This window comes from Protomyctophum bolini (genome assembly GCF_963924005.1).
Source record: "Protomyctophum bolini genome assembly, chromosome: 19".
Classification (NCBI taxonomy): Eukaryota; Metazoa; Chordata; class Actinopteri; order Myctophiformes; family Myctophidae; genus Protomyctophum; species Protomyctophum bolini.
Window position 1 is genome coordinate 14,096,651 of NC_137880.1, and position 22,128 is coordinate 14,118,778.

Consider the following 22,128-nt stretch of genomic DNA (forward strand, 5'->3'; position numbering starts at 1 on the left):
TTAATGTACAGTCAATTCAAGTCTCGGAAACACTGATATAGGATACTGAATATAGGATATAGGAATTATAAGATGTTTATTCATGTATTTTTTTTCTCAAGTCCAACATCACAGACATTGTTGAGTTGCATCTAAAGCGCAATACATGCTCCTTTCGACGTCCAAACTCTTTTTCTGAAAGTGATGTGAGATAGCGTAAAAAGAAAATGCTGTCAGAAGTTCTGAATGATGTCAAAATGTAGTTATTGTATCCTACAATAAAGTACTTTTTGAAATCATTCTGAATTTCTGATAGCATTTTTTTGGGACGCTGCTGCACCCCCAGATGTCCTGACTGTCCATAACTTGTTCGGAAAGCCTGTCCAAAACGGAAGCTTTTTTTCCCGACATAGGAAAGGAGCAACGTCGGAACGGAGCATGTATCGAACCTTAAGTCACAGGAGTGAACTCCTCGCCTCTGCTGCTGCCGAGTCCTTTGTATCTAAAGTCCGGGACGCTCCACACCCTCTGAGGCTGAGCTCTCTCCACGTCCTCCGAAACGGTCTTGAGATCGCTCACCGGCGACGCCCCGTCCGCCGCCGAGGTCAGTCCCGTGGTGCTTCCGAACGGGTTGATCCGTACCCGGGACCTGAAGGTGGTGAGGGACATGCTGGTGGAGCGCCGGTTGTTCCACTGGCGGGCCAGGCGCTGCGCCGCCTCCTCCTCCTTCATGCGGTCCAGGGCCTCCATGAGGACGGAGCGGAACAGACCAGACACCTCCTGGACTTCCGGTTCATTGGCCACCAGCACCTCCCGGAACCTGCACGGATGGACCCAGAGAAAGCATGTTAGAGGTTGGTGTAAAATATGTTCAAAGATAGCAAATGGAGAAAAAAATGCATGCATCATGCAACATCCAGGTCTTTATACTGCCTCCCCCTGGCCAGCCAGGGCGCCTGATGGAGGGGAAAGGAACTGGATGGAATAACGTGTTCCTTCCACGCGCAACGTCCAACCGGGGAAACTCGCCACCTGTCGGGTGAAAAGAAGCAGCTTGGACTCCTTGCATTGAAGGAAGCATGAGGTCAGTTCGTTGCTCTCCCCAGGTTAACAGAGGGAGTGTAGCGCCCAGGATTACGTTAGACACTGGGTGAAAAAAATTGATTACAAAAATCATGGGATAAAAATGTAAATAATAATAAAAAAAGATGGTAGATGTCCAAGCTTGCAGCACAGTGAAAAGTGACACTCTGTGAGCTTGTATGTCTGCAATGTTTTAATAGCGAACGCAAAATAAATGAAAATTACACGGATGCCCTGTTTTAGTTTGGCTGAATTAAATCTTAACCTAGCCAAAGGTATCATGGATGTGTAGGCTACTCACTTCCACACAGGTGTCTCATTAGATATGCAATTGAGTAGATTGTATTAACGTGTACAAAAAGGGAAATACTCAAGTAAAGTAAAAAGTACCTACTACCTACAATTGTACTTAAGTACAAGTACCGGGTTACTTTCCACTACTACATAATTACGGTCGTCAGCCGCAGGGCAAGCTGCTGCAACAGTAAGAGGTTCTTGTGGTAACCAATTATTGTTCCTTCTAACGTGAAGTGGCTGACTCCTTAACAAGCCTTTAAATAGATGGTTGCTCTGGAAGCCATGTTTGTTTGTTTGTTCTGCTGATACTGCCCACTTGACCTTCAAATTTGTCTTATTTATTGCTTTTATCTTTTTTCTGATAAGAAATTTAGAACCAATAGCCAACTTAATCTTGCCCGTGGAGGTTAAGTTATTTATTGAGAAGCAGGTTTTTATATACAATACATATTTTAACGTTTCTTAGATATATCTATGAATTGACATTAAAAGATTCTAACATATTTGGTCTAATCGACAAAGTCTTAACCCTACATTATACTTTGTGTACAGCGCACCACTGGTGCGCTGTACACAAATATCTACAAGCTCACGTGACGTAGATTTTAATCCATTAAGACCTGAAACCAGATTCTACTAAATGACTTCTAAATACTGGCAGTTTTCTGATAAACGTATGTTTCTGTCTCAGTGGTGCTCAAACCTTTTCATATCAAGGACCCTGTCAAATGAGGGGTGTGATTTTCTGTAGGCTTTTATCTGATTGTCATGAGTCTAGTCAGTGCATCAGTCAAATGATAACAAGACACCTGCCGCCACACCACAATGACCACATCATCGATCACCTTGATCTCATGGTTGTTAAACCAGCTGCTGTGAGCAGCTGTGTACAGCCACATGATTACAGCAGTGCCTCTTCTCAACCTTTTTTAATATCGAGGACCCCCAGTTTGATGTGCATTAGGTCAGTGACCAGACGCAAACTAGTGAAAAAAGATCTACAAGTGCACAACGCATCACTTCATGCCGCGTTGTGAGCTTGTAAATCGGCTATTTTCATTACTTCTTAATTATTATTTTCGTAGGAACTAGCTGTTTTCATTCGCATCAGCTCAAAAAATGAAAGCCTGGGGGAACGAGATACATTTCCTGGTCTAGGAGCGGAGTCCGGTGAAAATATATGGACTGGTGGTGTCAGGCGTGTGAGAGGTGACACATGCTAGCCGCTACAACCTTCCTTTTTTTGTATAACACCATTTTTGTAACCCATATTTCACCCGGTGCCAATTGCCTAAGCTGTAATCCTGGGCTCTACTCTCCCTTTGCCAACCTGGGGAGTGAGCCCCAACTGAGCTCATGCTTCCTTCAATGCATGGAGGAGTGAGCAAGCCGCTTCTTCTTATCACCTGACAGACGTAGTGTGTGGAAAGAACGTGTTATTCTGATCAGTTCCTTTCCCCTCCACCAGGCCGGGGGGCCGGGGCAGTATAGAAACCAGGATTACTGCATGTTTTTTGTGAGGGTACCTACTACCTACCCTAGGGGACACGGCGAGAACATGCAAACTCCACACAGAAAGGCCCTTTTGCCAACCCCACCTAGGGTATGGGCACTGCCACTGATGACGTGGAGGAGAGAACACGCCCCCAGGCCCCAGCGCCCACAGCATCCCTGGTGGGAATCGAACCTGGGACCTTCTAGTTGTGAGGCGACAGCGCTAGCTGTGCCCCCCTCGCCTACACTTTTCCTAACAAAACAAGAGCCTAAATGGGCCCTCTAGGGTTAAAACTATGACGAAAAATACCCTTTTTCACAGAGGAAAACGAAATCTATGATGACTACATTCTGACGCCAAAACTTTTGTACCCGAGTCAATTTTGAATTCCGGAACTTTTACCTACAACAGCGTATTCCTGCATTGCATTAATGTATTGATACTTTTACTTAAGTAAAACATTTGAGTACTTCCCCCACCACTGACTATAAAACAAACTCTGAAATAGCCGATCTACAACTGGGTTACAAGTCTCCTGAGTCTTTTAACCAATGAAAATCAGCTCACCACCAATCTTTTATAGTTACCTCAGAATGACCAGGCCACAGCAGGAAGGAGGCACCTTGGCACAGAGCTCTTCCAGCGCCAGCTTCTCTCCGGTACTCATGGCGCTGTGGGCGCTGCTGCGCGGCGTGTTGGCCAGCCAGCTATAGTCCACGCCCGTGCGGAGGCGCCGGTACTCGTTCTCGCGCTCGCGGTGCTGCCGCTCGGCCTCCTTCTGCTGCCAACCGAGCTCCAGCATCAGCGTGTCGGTCACCACGACGGCCGGGTCGCGCCGGGCGCTGCGGCAGTAGTACGGCTCGCTCCAGCCGAACCAGGACGCCATCGCGACGATCCGCCCTCCGCCTTCGTCTTCTTCCGAGAGCAACGCCGCGCCGTGCTGAAAGACACCCCCCATGGACCAGGAGGCCCGAGAAGTCATCCCTTGGCAAACAGGCGTGTGCACACATAATTATAGACATCAGCATGTTTTTTGTGAGGGTACCTACCCTAGGGGACACGGGGAGAACATGCAAACTCCACACCGAAAGGCCCTTTCGCCAACCCTGGCTTCGGGTATGGGCGAGCGGTTTTGAAGGAGTCATGGGATTCACATGTCTTAATGACTGTTCGTAGGGCGTTCCACATTTTGGTGGCATAGGAGTGAAATTAATTTAGTCCCTTGTTTGTGCTGAATCTGGGTTGCACATGGTTTGTTGAACTCACCCTGATATGTTGTTGTTATTGTTACTGTTTTCTTGACCACAATCATAAGAATGTCATTTAAATGGCATTTTATTTAACCCATTGATGCCTGGTGCAACCTATACGTTGTTCTACCCTTGATGCCGGCGCGCACTCTGTGTCTCAGCTATTGCTATACATGTAGCAACATAACTATTTATTTTCATTAATTAATAGGTCGGGCCCTAGAAGGCGTTCCCAGATTCGGCCTCAGGCATCAATGGGTTAAACAGATTCTAGGTAAATTGTTTACCTGGTATATAGTTCCAATGTGCAGATTGCTGGTGCTAGCTTCTTAGTTTACTAGGAACTACAGACTACACTGTCTCCCTGCATTCTAGGCATGTGATTACCTTGCTTACTGTAAGTCTCAAGGAACCCCTCGAGAGCAAGATTCATCTCTAGGAGTTTATCCTTCTAACATAGTCTCTCTGGATTAATGCCTATATGAATTGTGAATTGTAGGATCCGTCAAACACTATTATATTTCAAACTCGCTTTGAACTAAGTCCTTCTGGATCTGGAAACTGTCGATTCAATGCGTCACAATAACTGACAGCAAAAGATGCAAGTTAAAAATCTATATAAAATAAAATAAACACTCCTTACCTTATGTGAAGTTTATTGTTGATCCAGTGGGAAGTCCGCCGCAGTTAAAAGGAGGTGTTGAAAATGCTCGGACCTCACAAACATCGGGTTCACAGGTGAAATTCACCTCCTGCTCCTGAAGTGTCTTCTAAGCTCTCGGCTCTTACAGATTTACTGTGTAATCCCCTCCTCTCTCTCTCTGTCTCTCTTGCGCGCTCTCTCTCTCTCTCTCTTGCGCTCGCTCTCTCTCTCTCTCTCTCTCTCTCTCTCTCTCTCTCTTGCGCTCTCTCTCTCTCTCTCCATCCTCAGCCTGTCTACATGCAGAGGGAGGAAGGGGCAGTCTGTCTCAGATGCATTGGTGTAACGTAACTAAAGTACATTTACTCAAGTGTTGTACTCTTTTCTTTACTTTAATGTATCCATTTTCTGATGCTTTATACTTCTACTCCATTACATCTCAGATGCAAATATTTTATATTTTTTGCTTTTTTCTCTCCTTTTTTTTTACTCCACTACCATATTTGACAGCTTTAGTTACAGATTTAGATTGAATACAAATCGCACAGCTACATCTTAATCTCTACGTTGGTTATTCGTTGGTTATTCGGAAATAGCAGATCTACAAGCTTGTATTTTCTTTGGTTCAGTACTTTGGTACTGTAAGTGTGCCAATACCTTGTACTTTTACTCTAATCTTGAATACAGAGTATTTTTTACTTACAACGTATCTTTTCTCTTCCATTGCTGCTCAGAGAAAGGCGAACGACCGTTGCCAGATGCTTAAATAAAGATAAGCAACCAGGTCTATGAAAACAAGCCCAAAAGAAGCGACTAGGTCACTTTAAACCTGTTAGGCTACCAATATTTACTACCAATATTTACAAGCGACTTTACAAGAAAAACAAGCCTAAAGTCTCTTATAATAAGCAGACATGGCAACACTGCCACACGGCTCTCACACAGCCTCTGGTGTGTTGTGTGAGCAGCCCTCTTTACTGTTCACTGTTACCATAGCGACTCTCCTCCAGCATAAGCCTGTTGCGCCAACAATAAGCTCCATCTACTGCTCCATCCACACACACACACACACACGCACGCACGCACACACACACACACACACACTGAGAGAAACAGAGATGAATTGACAAGGTAGAGAGGGAACATTTGAAAGGGAAAGAGAGGGGTAGAGCAGTGGTTCTCAACCTGTGGGTCCCCATATGATTGGGGGGGGGGGGGAGGGAGAGGAGAAAGCAGAGACAGAGAGAGATGTGATGAGGGAGCTGTAGAGACAGTATAAAGATGAGTTCTTTCCAAAAATTCCTAACAAATTGCCCAGAATTCCGAAGTGTGACAGAAAGAGAGAAATTACCACTCCTTCCAGGGGAACAGAAAGAATGTGCAGTTTTGGCTGCAAAATATGCCAATTCCCGTCACAAGAAATGGACGACCAGTAGGACACAGATATACCATATTGTACTTACCTTATCGCACCATCTCCTTTATTTTGGTAATTTCGTTGATTTTATGTCGTTGCTTATTTGTTAATTGCAATTGTGCGACAGAAAGACAGACAGAGAACCAGAGGAGAGAGCAGACAGATGGATCGACAGACGGACAGCAAGACACATAGACAGACGGACGAGAGAGCAGAGACAGAGATATGATATTTGTCTTGCGACCCAGCAGGCAGCCATACTGTATATGCACATAGACACACATCTTACAGCACCACATCTCTGTGTGTACGTACATCTGTAATCCACGTAACCTCGAGAATCGCTCGTCCCAAAGACTTCAAATTTTACATATGCGTTCCACACCACCACATGGAGTGCAATGCCCGGCCTTGAGTCGGTCAGATACACAGTTGTCCAGAAGTACTGCCAGAAAAGGCTCTGGTCAGGCTCTAGCTCAGCCAATTGATTGCCATGGCAACCCCACACATTTGATTTTATTTGATTACTTAACCAGTCCATTTTTCACAGTCAGTTTGCACTCTTCAGACACAAGCAGGCAGACAGACAGATACAGAAATCTCCATTATATGGGCACAAAAGGGACACAGGCCGGCGCTATGACAACAGGTATTGCATACTAGGTTCCCAACTTGCATCGTTCCCAAGTAAGCTGGTGGCCGACGGGCCACCAGAAAACAAAGAACAGAAAACAAGATTAATATTGCATAAAGACAAGCGCAATGACCAGCCTACCCCTGGCCAAACTCCCGATTAAGCCTCAAAGTCGATTGATGTACAAAGGTCCTCTTTAGTTTGACCTTATTGTATGCTGGAACACCATATCTCCTTCCTTAATGTAGCAACCTAAAGTATATTCTCCATAAAACACACATTGTGTTTGATGTGATATTCTTAGAATGCTGGTATCATATGTGGATGTATAATAACATACATAACCGAAGTAGAAAAACAAAAGAAGAAAGTTTACTAGCACCAAAAGATCTTGTGATGGAAATAGATTCTTTGCTTTGTTTTCTTACACACCGATTAAATCTGATCCTTCCAAGACAAAAGATGGTATATTACTACTATGTATACGAACGTACCTTAGTTGATCTGTTCACTATGAATAGTAATGGCGGATCTGTGTATCTGTCATTTTTCAGAGACAGAGAGAAGGGGAAGGCACATGAGATAGAAGGGGTTATGGTGATGACAGGGTCTTTAATGACTGTTGAATATGGAAGGTGGGTAATGTGCTGAGGGCTAACAGGTGCAACTAAAGGTCAGCCTTGTATAAATTAGTGTCTCCACAACTAATGGGCTCTATGCTCCCATAAAGTGCTCCGGTGGCAGCCGTCAGAAGAATATATATACACCAATAAGCCATAAGCGTCATTATTGTGTGAGTGTGTGTGTGTGTGTGTGTGTGTGTGTGTGTGTGTGTGTGTGTGTGTGTGTGTGTGTGTGTGTGTGTGAGTGTGTGTGCACGTGCGAAAAAAGCATTGTCGCATTTCAGCAATCCCAGTTTAAATGATTATTCAAAATTCAAAACATTTGTTCTAAATGTCAGTGGTTCTCAAACTATTTCATGTCAAGGACCCCAGAATTATCTCCATTTGGCCGCTGACCCCCATCTCAAAATATTTTGTTCCCCCCCGATGCAAAGATTTTAGTTAAAAATGTCCGATGTGAAAGAATATATCTTCAAAGATTTGCATACATTTTTAGCAAAGATTTGAGTTAAAATTTTTCGATATGAAAGAATATACAGTATCTTCAAAGATTTGCATACATTTTCAATTTTTCTATAAGCTCATAGCGCTATGAGCTTGTGGATCTGCTATTTTTCAACAGCCAGAGTTGAAAATAATGGTTAACGTGGTTAAAAGCTACAGTGACACAGATGCGTTCCAGGTCTTTATGGTTTCAGCTGAGCAGTGAAACGTGTTATTAATGTTAAGTTGGTGGTGTATATTCATTGACATTAGCAGCTGTAGCCATGGTGAAATGTTTTCACTAAAACCATGGTGTTGGAATGTTAATACAATCCATTTTTTATTCTCTTCTCCATACATGTAGGTAGGCTTTTCATTGTCTGGGTTCTGTGTTAGCAGCAAACATAAGGCAGAAAGACATTATAACTATGCATCAATTCAGTACTGGTTTACTCATCGAGTCATTGTGAGTCATATCCTCATCGCAATATTCAACAATGTTTAACAATATTGCATGCATGGGTGATGTTTTCCCAATATCGTGCAGGCCTACTCTCAGAGTTAGTTTTATTGTGGGTTGGAGAGAACGTTACCGGGCGGAAACCTTGTATCTCCTTTTGGGGATTTCTTCCATAAATGAATGCCCTAAAATAGACTTTGTTGTGCACAAAGTAGCGAAAAGGGCCGATCTACAAGCTCACAATGTGTCTCTATGCCGTGCATTGTGAGCTTGTATATCTGATGTTTTTGCTATGGTTGAGCATTTTCTGTAAAGGGTCACCTACTCTGTATAGTGACATATGCCCATAACAGGCCCAGGTTAATGAAGAGGGCCTATATACGTCTGTCTGTGGCATTTATACATGAACCAATGAAAGGTATCGACGAGAGCTTGACTAAATAACTACATTGGATTCATTGGAACACGTGTTCTTTATTTAATTTTTTTTAATGCTTTGGACATACAAGGTTTTCCACCCGACAGTGCAGTGTGTTTCTGTGCGTGGGTGTTAAAGGTTTGCGTTTTGTGCTTTAACAGCGTGTGTGCATGCATGTGTGCTTGTGTGTGTGTATGTGCGTGTATGTGTAGGTGTTGAGCGAGAACAACACTGTACAGTTACACAGGTGACCTGTGTGACCCGTGGCTAACACACCATCACGTGAGAAGATGGCCAGTGCAGTGGTGGGAAAAGTACATGTTTTACTTAATCAAAAGTATCAATACTGCAATATAGAAATACTCTGTTACAAGTAAAATCCTGGAATAAAAAATTTACTTGAGTAAAAGTACTAAAGTATTGGTATCAAAATGTACTTAAAGTACCAAATGTAGAAAGTACTCGTTATGTAAAATGTCCCATTTCACAAAATGTGTTGCATCGTTGTGAGCTTGTAGATCTGCTATTTTCAAATGGCTGAAAGGTATACCTATATATTAACCTGAAGTATATGTTTTGTAATAATAACTAGTAACTAGTACCTATAGTTTTCAAATGTAGTAAAGTAGAAGTACAATATTTGGATATGTATTGGAGTCGAAGTGAAAGTATTGGAACTTGGAAATACTCAAGTAAAGTACAAATACCTCAGAATTGTACTCAAGTACAGTACTTGTACTAAAATGTACTATTGTTTACTTTCCACCACTGAAAATAGCTGCTCTCTCTGGAGATGAGCAAACACACCCACTGCTGTAGGAAAACACAACACATACAACGCATGCAGGCTGGGTTTTATCACTAATGGTCTCCTCCAACAGCCTGCCGACACGAATGTAGCATTAATACTATATACCAACACTCTACTGTATACTAGTCGTATAGCATTAATGGTGATCTCCAACAGCCTGCCAACACGACAGTCTGACGTCTGCATAAACGTCCATATTTGGTAGAGGCTCCAAATCATGTCAAGACTCATGTCATGTCCCGACCCACAGGTTGAGAACCACTGTTGTAGTAAGGTGGTCGGCTTTTTGTGTGTGTGTGTGTGTGTGTGTGTGTGTGTGTGTGTGTGTGTGTGTGTGTGTGTGTGTGTGTGTGACAGATGGGTATTACTAATCCAGTACTACAGTAATCCCCTCCTCCTACATGTGCTCACTCAGACCAGTGTAAAGATTATGAACCCCTGGCCGGTCTTGAGTGCACCGGAGGACTGACCATGACTCATCATCAGGCACTGGTGTTGGTCACAACACACTGCTGGTTGTTTGGGACGTTTGAGACATTGTCTGTCTGTGTGATGCATATCACACAGACAGACAATGTCTCACAAACATTTCAGGTCGAGACCCAAAAGTAAGTAGTAAGTACATTTTATGTATAAAGCAAGTATTAAAACAATGTTACAAAGTGCTGTAGGCCTACAGTGGCCAACAAGGTAAAACAATTAAATTAAAACACAAGAAAAGCAACAACAACAACATCGACCTGCACGAATAGGTCAGGTAAAAATGTCATAGGATAAAATGCTTACGAAATAAATACGTTTTTAACAAGTTCTTAAGACTGCATTTTTTATCCAAAAGGACGGCATTCCACAGTGTGGGAGCACTACTGCAAATGCTCGGTGACCCTTAGTTATAAGTTCAGGAATTTTCATAAGGCCCTTACCTGAAGACCTGAGATCTCAGGCTTTGCATGCAGTAGGTCTGAGATATTGAGTGGGGCCAGCCTGTAATGCCTTATAGGCTACGTGGTTAAAATAAATTTGAAATTGATTCTGGATTTAATGGACAACCAGTGAAGTGCAGCACCCGTTGTGATATGTGATCTGCGATGAGTGTTAGTAAGAATCCTGGTGGCTGTGTTCTGTATAGGATACTTTGATGAATAGAGGAAGCGAGTGGTTTGATTTTTGCGATGTTACGTAGGTGATAAAAACAAGGGGTAACCATCTTTACATGAAACAAAGTTCATGCGGTTATCAAAAAAGAAAGCGAGATATGTTTGCCTGGGACTCAAACTAGTGAAATAGCAGATCTACAAGCTCACATGTTATGCTTTTTCTGTTCAATTCGTAATTCTAGGAAATTGCAAGTGTGGTTGCGAAGTACAGTATGATGATGATGATATTGACACATAACGTCACAATAACGTCTGTTAGGCAACCACACTAAAAGGATAATCGCCAAAAATAGCCGATATACAATATTCTACTTAAGTACAGTAGTTCTACTTAACTAAAGTACTTCACTGCCCAGTGCCCACCACTGATAACTGAGTCAGCAGACTGGCATCAGAGGGGGGCGGACCACCAGAAAAGAAGATTTGTGTTAAAGACAAATCAAACTTTTTTCAAAATGTTCCAATACTTTCTGTTCTTAAAACATGTGTTTGTGCATCTTAACAAAACATTCTTAGTTCAAAATTGCCATTATTATTAGTATTATTATACACTGTGCACATGATTTAGGCTGGACTTAGATACGTAATCAATTAATCATTAAAAAATATATGACCAATATCAAGGATGGAAATATTGTTCCGTAACTTAGTCGATATTTCACATACTGGTACCTTTCCCTTCACTTCAGTAGCCTATTCAAATACTTTTGGAAAGGCAAGAATTACAGTTGTGCTGTTATGACCTTAGACTGTATGACACTCAGGATGGAAGAGGTTCCATTTAGGTTGAACATCATGTCAGTGTGGTGCGACATCTAGCGGCTTGAATATTATCACGTCACCACATTTCAAGAATCAATACAAGTTTTTATTTCACCACTCACAGCTACAATCAGCTATACAGTACTTGCAAGCCACGGTCCTTAATAAAGCAGTAGGCTATTTTAATCTCAACTCGTTTATGGGCGAAGCCAAGGGATTGGCTTTAGTTTAGTGATTACTTAGAATAAATAGAGTTTGAGGAATTGGACAGCACAGTTCAATACAAAGTCTTAAAGGATTGAGACACCCAGGAATCGTGCATCTTATGATCATGATCGGGGCCCTCCATTTTCAATTCATCATCTGATACAGGATGTATTGTTCATATTGAAATGATGCGTTGGCGGTGATGATGCCTAATAGTTGACCGGTTTGAATAACTATGATTTATCTTTCTTTTAACATGTAAGGGGGGTGCACCGTTCCTGGAGATACTGCAATACCAGGTCGATGCGTGGAGTGGACGGAGCAAGCCCCTATTCCATCTCCCAGTTCCAAAAATCAATTTAATATATGGTCCCCGGGTAGGGGACGTATCAGATATTAAACTGATAAGAACAGATACTACACTTGATCTTAGCCAAAAGGCCGAGAAGCGATACCGCAGTGCAACTAGAGAGAGCAAAGCGACCTTGGAACATACCACACTCCGTCATGCTTTAATTTGTTTGGCAAAAAATACAAATACAAACTCAACCTGAAAGCCACATCAAAACCCTTTAGTCTATAATTAAATGTGCATCGTGTGCCTTCATTCTTAACGCACCAATAAACGAAATATCTAACTCTGATATGATCAACCTCCATTACTTCCTGGAACGAACTGATGACGCATTTCGCCATGCTCCAATAAGAAATGGACAAAGCGGCGTATTTAAAAAAATGCATTTACAGCGATGAAAATACATTAGTGATATGGACTATTGACTTTATTATTAATATGTAATTACACCATAGATCCTAAAAATAAATAGATAAGGACGAGTCTATTAACAAGCATATTCATCATGAAGCGAAGGTTTCAAATAATTTAAAATCTTCTGGTAGCCACGCCCACCCCCCCTCCACACACCTGCTGCAAACAAAGTAACAAACAGACAGAAACAAGAAGGTCCTTGTGTTTGGTAGTAAAAAGAGTGAAATAAACAACTTATAATGTAACTTTAAACCTCATGGAAGTTGAGTGGAGTAGTCTGGTTTGTTAGTAAGTGAAAACTGCTCAGTTTCAGTTAATTCATCTTCATAACGAACTGCTTGGTCCATTTGTTTTTATTCTGCAGGTAAGTTACCTAGTACCTATGCTAAGCGTTAACATATGCGTGCGTGCACGCATATGGGGGGGGGGGGTGAAAAGTATAGATTTTTTTTGTTTGGGGTGTCACACCTTGTATGAAACTTTATTCTTAATTGTTAGTGTTTACCAATGATGGTTTAATTGAAAGTGATATTGAAGTGTTTACAACCTGAATTGCACATCTAGATTTCTCTTAGCCCTGGTCCAATGCTTACAGCGAGTGTCTCTCCCTGACGCCTTGTGGAAGTACCTTCCACGGCCCACTGGTCATATTTCCACTCCCGTGCGCTGTTTTTTTAATACCAGCAAATAAACAAAACGACGTAACCACTTACCGAAATAAAGCCTGCTAGACCTTGGTAAAAGTCTATTCTCGACCCTGGGAAGCGTCTCAGGTCCCCAGTTTCTCTCTAAAATGCACTTTGTGCCATTTTAATAACGCAATGTACCCTGAATTTAACTACAGTAACGCTATCCTACACTCGCGAACCGCCAGGATCACATTACTGGCGACTCGCGGGTGTAGGATAGCGTACCTCACCTAAATTCAGGGTACATTGCGTTATTAAAATGGCACAAAGTGCATTTTAGAGAGAAACTGGGGACCTGAGACGCTTCCCAGGGTCGAGAATAGACTTTTACCAAGGTCTAGCAGGCTTTATTTCGGTAAGTGGTTACGTCGTTTTGTTTATTTGCTGGTATTAAAAAAACAGCGCACGGGAGTGGAAATATGACCAGTGGGCCGTGGAAGGTACTTCCACAAGGCGTCAGGGAGAGACACTCGCTGTAAGCATTGGACCAGGGCTAGATTTCTCTCAAATTTTATTTCAAGGCATACCTACTGTATATCCCTAGTCAAGGCATGTCCAAAGTCCCCACAGCTTCCTTCCTAAAATGTATTTATCCAATATAAAACTAACATTACGTATATTGCCTATGTACACCTACGTATACTAGGCTGTGTTGTGACAGGATAGGGCCTATTGTATATGTTGTAACCGGAAGGATGCAGTATGTGTATACAGGCTGTGTATGTTTGTCTGCTGTTACTAGTATAGTGTGTTGTGACAGGGTACAGTGTACAGTATGTGGCTCATGGTCAGCTCACTTTCTTTCTACCTTACTTACTTCTACTCAAAGCTTATGTTGTCTCTCTGAACCTGCTCCACAGGTACACGAGCGTCGAGCCAGGGTGATGATCCCAGACCCCCAAGCTCAGCTACTTCTCAGCCCCCTAGAGCCTGCCCTAAATCCCTGACCACTGCACTACCCCTGAATGTTATGTGCAGTACTAAACTTCCAAGGCCGAGTGAAAAGATGGTAGCCAGGGGAATGAGGCTGGTTGGTGGCATTGATACTGGGAGGAAAGTACTGGCAGGCCAGTTAGCCAGATGTATGGAGGTTTGAGATGACTGGAGACATCGCTGGAGAGCTCATCATGAACTAGAGAGAGAGCCGGAAGTTCCATCTCTATCCATGGGTTCCAAAGTTTGACACTGGGCCTGCCATCACAACGGATAAAGTCAAGTAGAAGACGGCTTAAGGTAGGAACTTTGTTCTTTGCTGCTGCTTGTGTTGTATGCTGTGTGTATACTAGTGTGATTCAAGCTGATGTACTATTACTGTCATTTTGGGCCCCACAATGACTGGGTGGCAATGTTCAGTAACTATTTGTGGCTCTGAAATCGAATGCTGATGTGAATGTGCAGTTTGTATGTTGTTGTATCTGCCGTTGAAGGTATGCGTTGTAACAGTATAGGGAATAGTATACGTGTGGCTCTTGATCATTTCAATAATCCTATGGGTGAATTTGCTATTTCCTTTTGGTTTGAGGTAGAGGTTTAAGCCAACACATTTTAATTTTCAATTGAAGACTGATAAAAAGGTTGTGTGTTGTGTCGTGGTTGCCAAGGTTTGTTGTGAGTTATTGTGACAGGGTGGTTGTTTGGTTCATGGTGGTGGCAAATAATGTTTCCATGTAGGCCCTCTTTCTTTCTTTCTTTGGTCCAACCAAATAGTTGATGCATTCAATCCAATGTGGCTGTATCCAACAAAAATGTTGTGCCTTTGAAAAGTATAGTTTTTTTTGTCAACAACAAATAAATACAATAATAATGGAATGGTGCATGAACCCACACCACTACTGTGTCAGGTAGGTCTATGATGGACACAATAATGGTGGTCTGTGGTCCCCAGGTTACTCTTAGTCAGGATGGTGGTCCCTGGTTCAAAATCAGTTGAAAACCCCTGGTCTGGTGGCACTGTGAAGTGGATGCAGTTCCTCCTTATAAACTGTGATTTATATATAGGCTACTGCATGTGCCATAGGTCAAATCAACAAGTTAGGCCCCATTGACGTTTCAAATGAGCCTGAATATATTTGTTTTTCTAAATAGATGGATATATTACAGTATTTCTGCAGAATCCCACATTCCCATGTGATAATGTAGGCCAGCAGCAGTCAGGTCAGGTCAGGTGGGAGAGCATCAAGCTGTTAGATCATTTATTGGACAGTGATGCACATGGTTTTGTATAAGATAGGTACTACAAACAGATAGGACAAACAGAAAATATGAAACGCTGCTGTGCAGAATCATTTTTGAGATATAACCTGCTTCAAATTAACAGTAGATGGCGCCAAAGATCAAGCGTCCTTTATGTTCTTGTTCAGAGCATTGATGCTCTAGCTCACACTTTCTTACTGTAACACAGATTGCCACATTCAGTGGATTCTCCATAATTTCCAGCTCCATTAGTTTTTTTTAGGAATATTTTTTAAATAATACCCATGTTTTTCACCAATTTCCCCCCCTATGATAGCCCCCCCCCCCCCCCCCCCCATGATATCTATTTTGCATTTTTTGTTGTTGTGAAAAGTCGTGATAAAGAAGAGTACCTCAAGTTGCCATGTATTGCTGTACTTCAATATATTTTGATGAGAAATATTTTTCATGGAATAATTTCGGGTAAAATATAACCGTATTTAGTGATGGTGTGACAAAATGTATGTTTAGTGTTCTAGGGTTAAGAACATCTAATACACGTTTTACCCATTTAGTAGTAGGCTACTAGTGTACTTAAGAACCTTTGTATATGATCTATCTGCAGTATACACTTTACTTGAGTATATTTATTGTCTGTGGGGAGGCAGTGGCCCTGGATCGAACCGCAAGGTTCCCAGTTCCATGTGGAGTTAGTGTCGAAGTGTCTTTCAGCAAGACCATGTTTTCGCCCCTGTCCATCTGTCACGGGCTGATGTCTGTGAGTAGCTAAATCTCGTGCACCATTGAACTTTTTCTTCAAAACAATGTTTTACTACTCCTATACTACTCCTAGATTCTTCAGATTCCATTCCATTTGGCTATGACTAGTTTGACTACCTTCCAAATTTCATGGGCCCAGACTCTGGGCCCCAGAGTAGGCAACCCGGTCTGGTGGAGACCTGTGATTAGTTTTCTAAACTTTATTTTATTTAATATTACTCCACTACATTTCTATAATACTTTTTTTGACTTTGCTATACCCTGGGGCCCCAAACTTACATCATATAATATGAATAAGCCACTTAAGCTTTATATATATTTATATATTTAGAAAATATCATATTTACAAGCTCACAAGTTCACTATCTTTAAAAAAAAAAGCAATATATAAACAACATAATAATCCTTCTCTGCTGATGTTTGTGAACAACTGTTTGTCTGAACCATCTGTGACGAGCATAAATAAATCACGAGTGCAGGCTGACGTCATGATTTAGCACTGAATGACCTGGAGAGAGCGGGAAGGGGGACGGAGGGGACGGGGAGAGAGAGGGGAGAGAGAGAGGGGAGAGAGAGAGGGGAGAGAGAGAGAGGGGAGAGAGAGAGAGAGAGGGAGGGTCAAACAAGATCAGATGTGTTGACAGAGGTTGATGGGAAAGTTGTGTCTTTTTAAGCTACATACAGCTACATAACCCCTAGTTTGATATGTCACATGCTACTGTACTAGTGTACTTAAAGCACAATTCAAATGTGAACTCCCCAGGCGTGGTACCCGGGGCCCATACATGGCCCCTGGTGTGACTATTGTCATGACAGACCCCTGAACAGTGTTAATGCCAAGCCTGCAGCTGTACTACACACACATTCTCACCCACACACACACACAAGTCACGCATGCACACATGTACGCATGGCACACACACCCCTGCACGCAAGAACTGTTTTTATATATGCCATTTTTGTGTGTGGCTGGCTGCCTGGGTGCCTGCCTGGGTGGGTATGAGCACGAAAATAGCATGGTTGTTTTTCAACACACACACAAACACACGCACATATTAACCGTTTCAGTTCATAGGACGCATGAGGCCGTCATAAGGATTAGAAAAAATTAGTGCCTTCGACGTCTGTGTACGTCCTAGCGCACCGCGAGATAAGAATATTCAGAATTTTTCTTATTGTTCTTTTTGGCATTTCGCTTTTCTCTTGCCGTATGCTAACGCTCTGTGCAATTATTAGCTTGTCATTGACTCCCATGTTAGCGTGGCGGAAAGAATGACTCGTATCTCCTAATCCAGGGCGCTCTCCGTGGTGATGAATGGATCGATATGCTGGCGCTCCCATAAATATTTTTGGATCATATATCGTATAAATTAAGATGATCGGGGATGTGAGGTCACTTTGTAAAGTCAACTTTTTTAGGAAAGTGTTTCCGGTTCATGGCTTTCAGAGTAAAAGCGATCAGACAACTCCGGCACCCCAGAGCTCCTATTTTGAAGCACTTCCGGCACTAAATGTACCGTCTACTTAGTTGTGCATGAGTGTCGTGCACCAATATAGCAGATCTACAAGTCCATAATGCGTCACACAGCATTATGTGTTATTTTTGGTAACAAGTATAAATCGGGCACAACTACAACCCTAATCCCTAGACCTAACCTATAAATACCTAATCCTAATCATGACTCCAACCTCAATCGTGCAATGGTGGAAAAAGTACTCGCATGCTTTAATTAAGTAAAAGTGTAGGTTCAGGCATGCCCAATCAGAAGTAACAATACTGCAATGTAGAAATACATTCCGGAATTCTAAATTTACTTGAGTAAAAGTACAAAAGTATTGGTATCAAAAGTACAAAGTACTCATTGTGCAGAATTTCAGCAGATTACACAGCAGATTTACAGTAGATTATTAGTAGCGTACATTTCAACTTTTCAAATGTTTAAACATCCTTTGAAAATAACAGATCTACATGCTCACAATGTGTCGCATCGTGACACATTGTGAGCTTGTAGTGAGCTTATTTCATTGTTTTCAAATAAATGTAGTGGAGTAAAACTACAATATTTGCCTCCCGAGATGTAGAGGAGTAGAAGTAAAAGTACTGGAAATTGGTAATACTCAAGTAAGTACAAATACCTCAGAATTGTACTTAAGTTACTTTGCACCAGTGGCATAGTGTAATACATGCACGCACAGTGCTTCAGGTCAAATGCTTTGCGTTGGCTGTGCTGTGTTGGATGGAAATGCCATTGACAAGCTTTCATACAGTAATCCTTTGGAGAATATAATGTCAACAACGGCCGTGTATCTTTGTCATAATAATTCTGTGTTATTTGCGAGCTCTGAGGAGGGCTTTAGTGTATTCCTGGATGCCCTTTCAATGCTGTTTGCATATTCATAACTCTGTCACTGCTAATGTTTCTAATCTCAGGTGCTTGTTTTACATGCCGAGTGCTGGGAGGACAACGTGATGACATTAAATTAGTCCTTTTTATATAATGTGTGGAGGTCAACGGCATGCTTCTACTACTGCTGAACGGGTGACATAGAACAGTTAATCATTAATGTTAATTAACATAAACATTTATGTCAGAAGTCTGTATCCATATTTGATCATAATGTCCAAATGGTCTAAATGGTGAATTAATCTCATTCAGTCTTAAAGCTTCGATCTTGGACTTATTTGAATGAATAAAAGGTTTATTTTTAACCAATCTCTATGATACAATATAACTAGTACACCTGTATGGTAGAGTAATACAATATTATAACAATACATTATGTAAAGTGAATTGTACTGTACTGTACTGTACGGTAGCGTTAAGTGTGTTAATACAATATAACTATTGTATACATCTGTATGGTAGAGTATGTTAATACAATATGCAGTGGTTGGACATGCACGCACGCACGCACACACACACACACACACACACACACACACACACACACACACACACACACACACACACACACACACACACACACACACACACACACACACACACACACACACGCACGCACGCATTCTCACTTCTTGTTGTATATTCATTACACTGTAATGGCCAATATTCTGTACTGTACTGGTGTGCAAAAATTCCCACGGCAACTTCCTATTGGTTCACCAACCGATGAGCCCGCCTCCCCTCCGCCCTGTTCCCCTCCTCCTCCTCTACTCCCCAGTAGAACGCAGTGCAGAACACAGCACTGTGGAGCGGCGGCCCTCTGCACCGTTATTGGTTAGCGAAATACAAGGTTCTTTCTTTCTTTAGTATTTCAGTGGTATATCGGTACCATTTGTCTTGCAAAAGTAGCTAAAACTACTTGCAGATCAGCTATTTATGTCCGCTTATACTAACTCGCCCCAACATAGAGAGGCCAGGTTGAAAGTTAAGTGTGTGAGTGGGTTTTTATAAATTGAACCAATGAAAAGTATGAACGAGAGCTTGAGATCGATCAGATACTATATCGCTCGTCCCAAAACAGTCACCCCGAGGGGCGTCCATCTGGTGGAACTGCTCCTAAACGTAACCTAAGTAAACAATATGCTTAAACGGTTAAATCTAACCTTATTCCTAACCTTAACCTCAGTAAAGAGGTGCCAAAACCTCACCCCTTTTACCCTTGTGACTAATGAAAAACTACATTGGATCCATTGGAACACACATATTTATTTTTTCCCCCCATTTCCTGAGAAGTAACGGATGTTTGGAGATAAAAGCTTCATTTCTGCCTGCCAGCGACAAAAGGGTAGTGCTCATCATCTTTTCAGCCGGTGGTGACGGAGCCTATCATCCGTCCCTAGGACCACTCCACGCTCCAGCTCTGTGCTCGTCTCATTTCAATTACACTCGTGCACACACAGGGCCATGGTGAGCACGGTGTCGCTGTCGGGTGGAAACCCTGTATGTCCAAAAGTGTTACTTTTCAAAAGGGAAAACAAAACTTAAACTGTGTTCCGATGGATCTACTGTAGAGAGTCGCTAGATCTCTCATATACTCATATTCCTTTTTAAATATTTTCAAAACCCACTGATATTTTTCTAATTATGACAATTCGTATTTATTCTGCTATTATCAGTGTTGGGCAGTAACAAGTTACTATAGTAATTTATTACTGTAATATTATTAGTTTACCCAGTAACGGGTAAAGTAAGGTATTAAACTGTAATATTATACCATATTCTTTTGTTAACAATAGCACATACATATTACTCATTACTTGTTGGCTACTGTTTGAAATTATTTCATTTAAAAGGTCATGGGAGATTGTTGTTTTATTTTATTGCCTTTTTGGCTGATTGGTGACTCTTATTATTATTATTGTTTGAATTTGATGGGTTTTAAGTTTGAATAGAAGTTTCCCCTCCCCTTTGGGATGAAATGATTTGTGGGTGCAGGGCACCTGATAGGTGACACCCTCCTGAGAGAGTTTCCCTGGTTGGACGTAGTGTGTGGAAGGAACACGTTATTCCAACCAGTTCCTTTCCCCTCCATCAGGCTGGCCATGGGAGGCAGTTTAGAGACCAGGATTACTGCATGTTTTTTGTGAGGGTACCTACCCTAGGGGTCACGGGGAGAACATGCAAACTCCACACAGAAGGGCCCTTTCGCCAACCCCGCCTCGCGTATATGGGCACTGATGACACGGAGGAGGGAACAAGCCTCCAGTGGTTATGTGCAATGATGTCTTCCCTTGGTAGGGTTTCTTCCTGGAGGCTGAAACCTTGACAGTCAAACGTGCCAATGAAAGAAACGGAAAAAATCAGGGCACTCCATCTTTAAAACTGGCAAAATAGCAGATATTCAATGAGTTGCATAGTGACGGATGTGGATGTGAGCTTGTAGATCGGCATTTTTCCTATATTATGTGTAACACTGAAGTATGACATATAGTACTAGGGCATTCATTTACGGTAAAAAACCTATGAAATATGGAGATACAATGTTTGTTCCGGACAGCAGTGATAGCCTTCAGCATGGCCCTACAGGAAGGTTGTATGATGATAGCAAGCATAATGTTGTATAATTCAGCCTGCAGGTCCAAGCCTCCCCCCCCCCCCCTCCTCCTCCGTGCACTGGTTCAAGCACACACAAGCCAGTCATTGGTTATGCAAGCTCAGTGTGTCCTCAATGTCCCCATTCGGCCCGGCAGCCAAGCAGAGTAGAGTTTACTTGAGTAAAAGTACAAAAGTATTGGCATCAACATGTACTTAAATTACCAAAAGTAGAAGTACTCACTATGCAGAATGCCCCATATTTAAAGTTTTCAAATGTATAAAAACCTTTTGAAAATAGCAAATCTACAAGCTCACAATGCATCGTGACGCTTGTAGATCGGCTATTTTTAAATGGTCAAAATGTATATAGCCTTTAATAATAATCAAAATCTACAAAGTAACTGGCAACTAAAGTTTCCAAATACATGTAGTGGAGTAAAAGTACAATATTTGGATCTGAGATGTATATGGAGTATAGAAGTAAAAGTATTGGAAATTGGAAATACTCAAGTAAAGTATACAAATACCTCAACATTGTACTTTAGTGCAGTACTTAATTAAATTACTTTCCATCACTGTTCTTCTGTTATATGAGCAGTGGTGGAAGAAGTACTCCAATTGTGTACTTAAAGGACGACTTCACCCATTTTCAACCTATCTTCATTATAATTGGTTATATCCCCCCCTCCCCTAATGGCTGGTTGGAATCCATCCCCTTTCTTGGAAATGTAGACTGTCTGATAGGCCTATTATTATGTTTCATTACGAGTTAACTATGGAATCGTGCATTTGTGTGTGTGTTGGTTGGTTGGTTGGTCGGGCACGTGACATCATCAGGGATGGAGCACGTGTTCCCTCCACGCACTACGTCCGGCCGGGGAAACCAAGCACCTTGGACTCCTTAAGCATAGGAGGAATGAGGTCAGTCCGCTGCCCCCCCCAGGTTGGCAGAGCATGTGTAGCGGATTACATTAGATAATTGACAGAAATGGGTTGCAAAAT

At 42.1% G+C, this 22,128-nt stretch overlaps 1 protein-coding gene across 1 annotated transcript; it reads right to left on the minus strand.

The window, feature by feature from the left end:
• Positions 1-429: 429 nt before the first annotated feature.
• On the minus strand, positions 430-4,834 carry rd3 (retinal degeneration 3, GUCY2D regulator; the record flags this gene model as incomplete). Its single annotated transcript, XM_080791368.1, has 3 exons — positions 4,748-4,834; positions 3,442-3,794; positions 430-799 (listed from the first exon to the last, which is right to left on the minus strand). Exons 2-3 carry the CDS (start codon positions 3,738-3,740, stop codon positions 430-432), a joined length of 669 nt encoding a protein of 222 aa, XP_080647494.1. The 5' UTR covers positions 3,741-3,794; positions 4,748-4,834.
• Between the last annotated feature and the right edge of the window lie 17,294 nt (positions 4,835-22,128).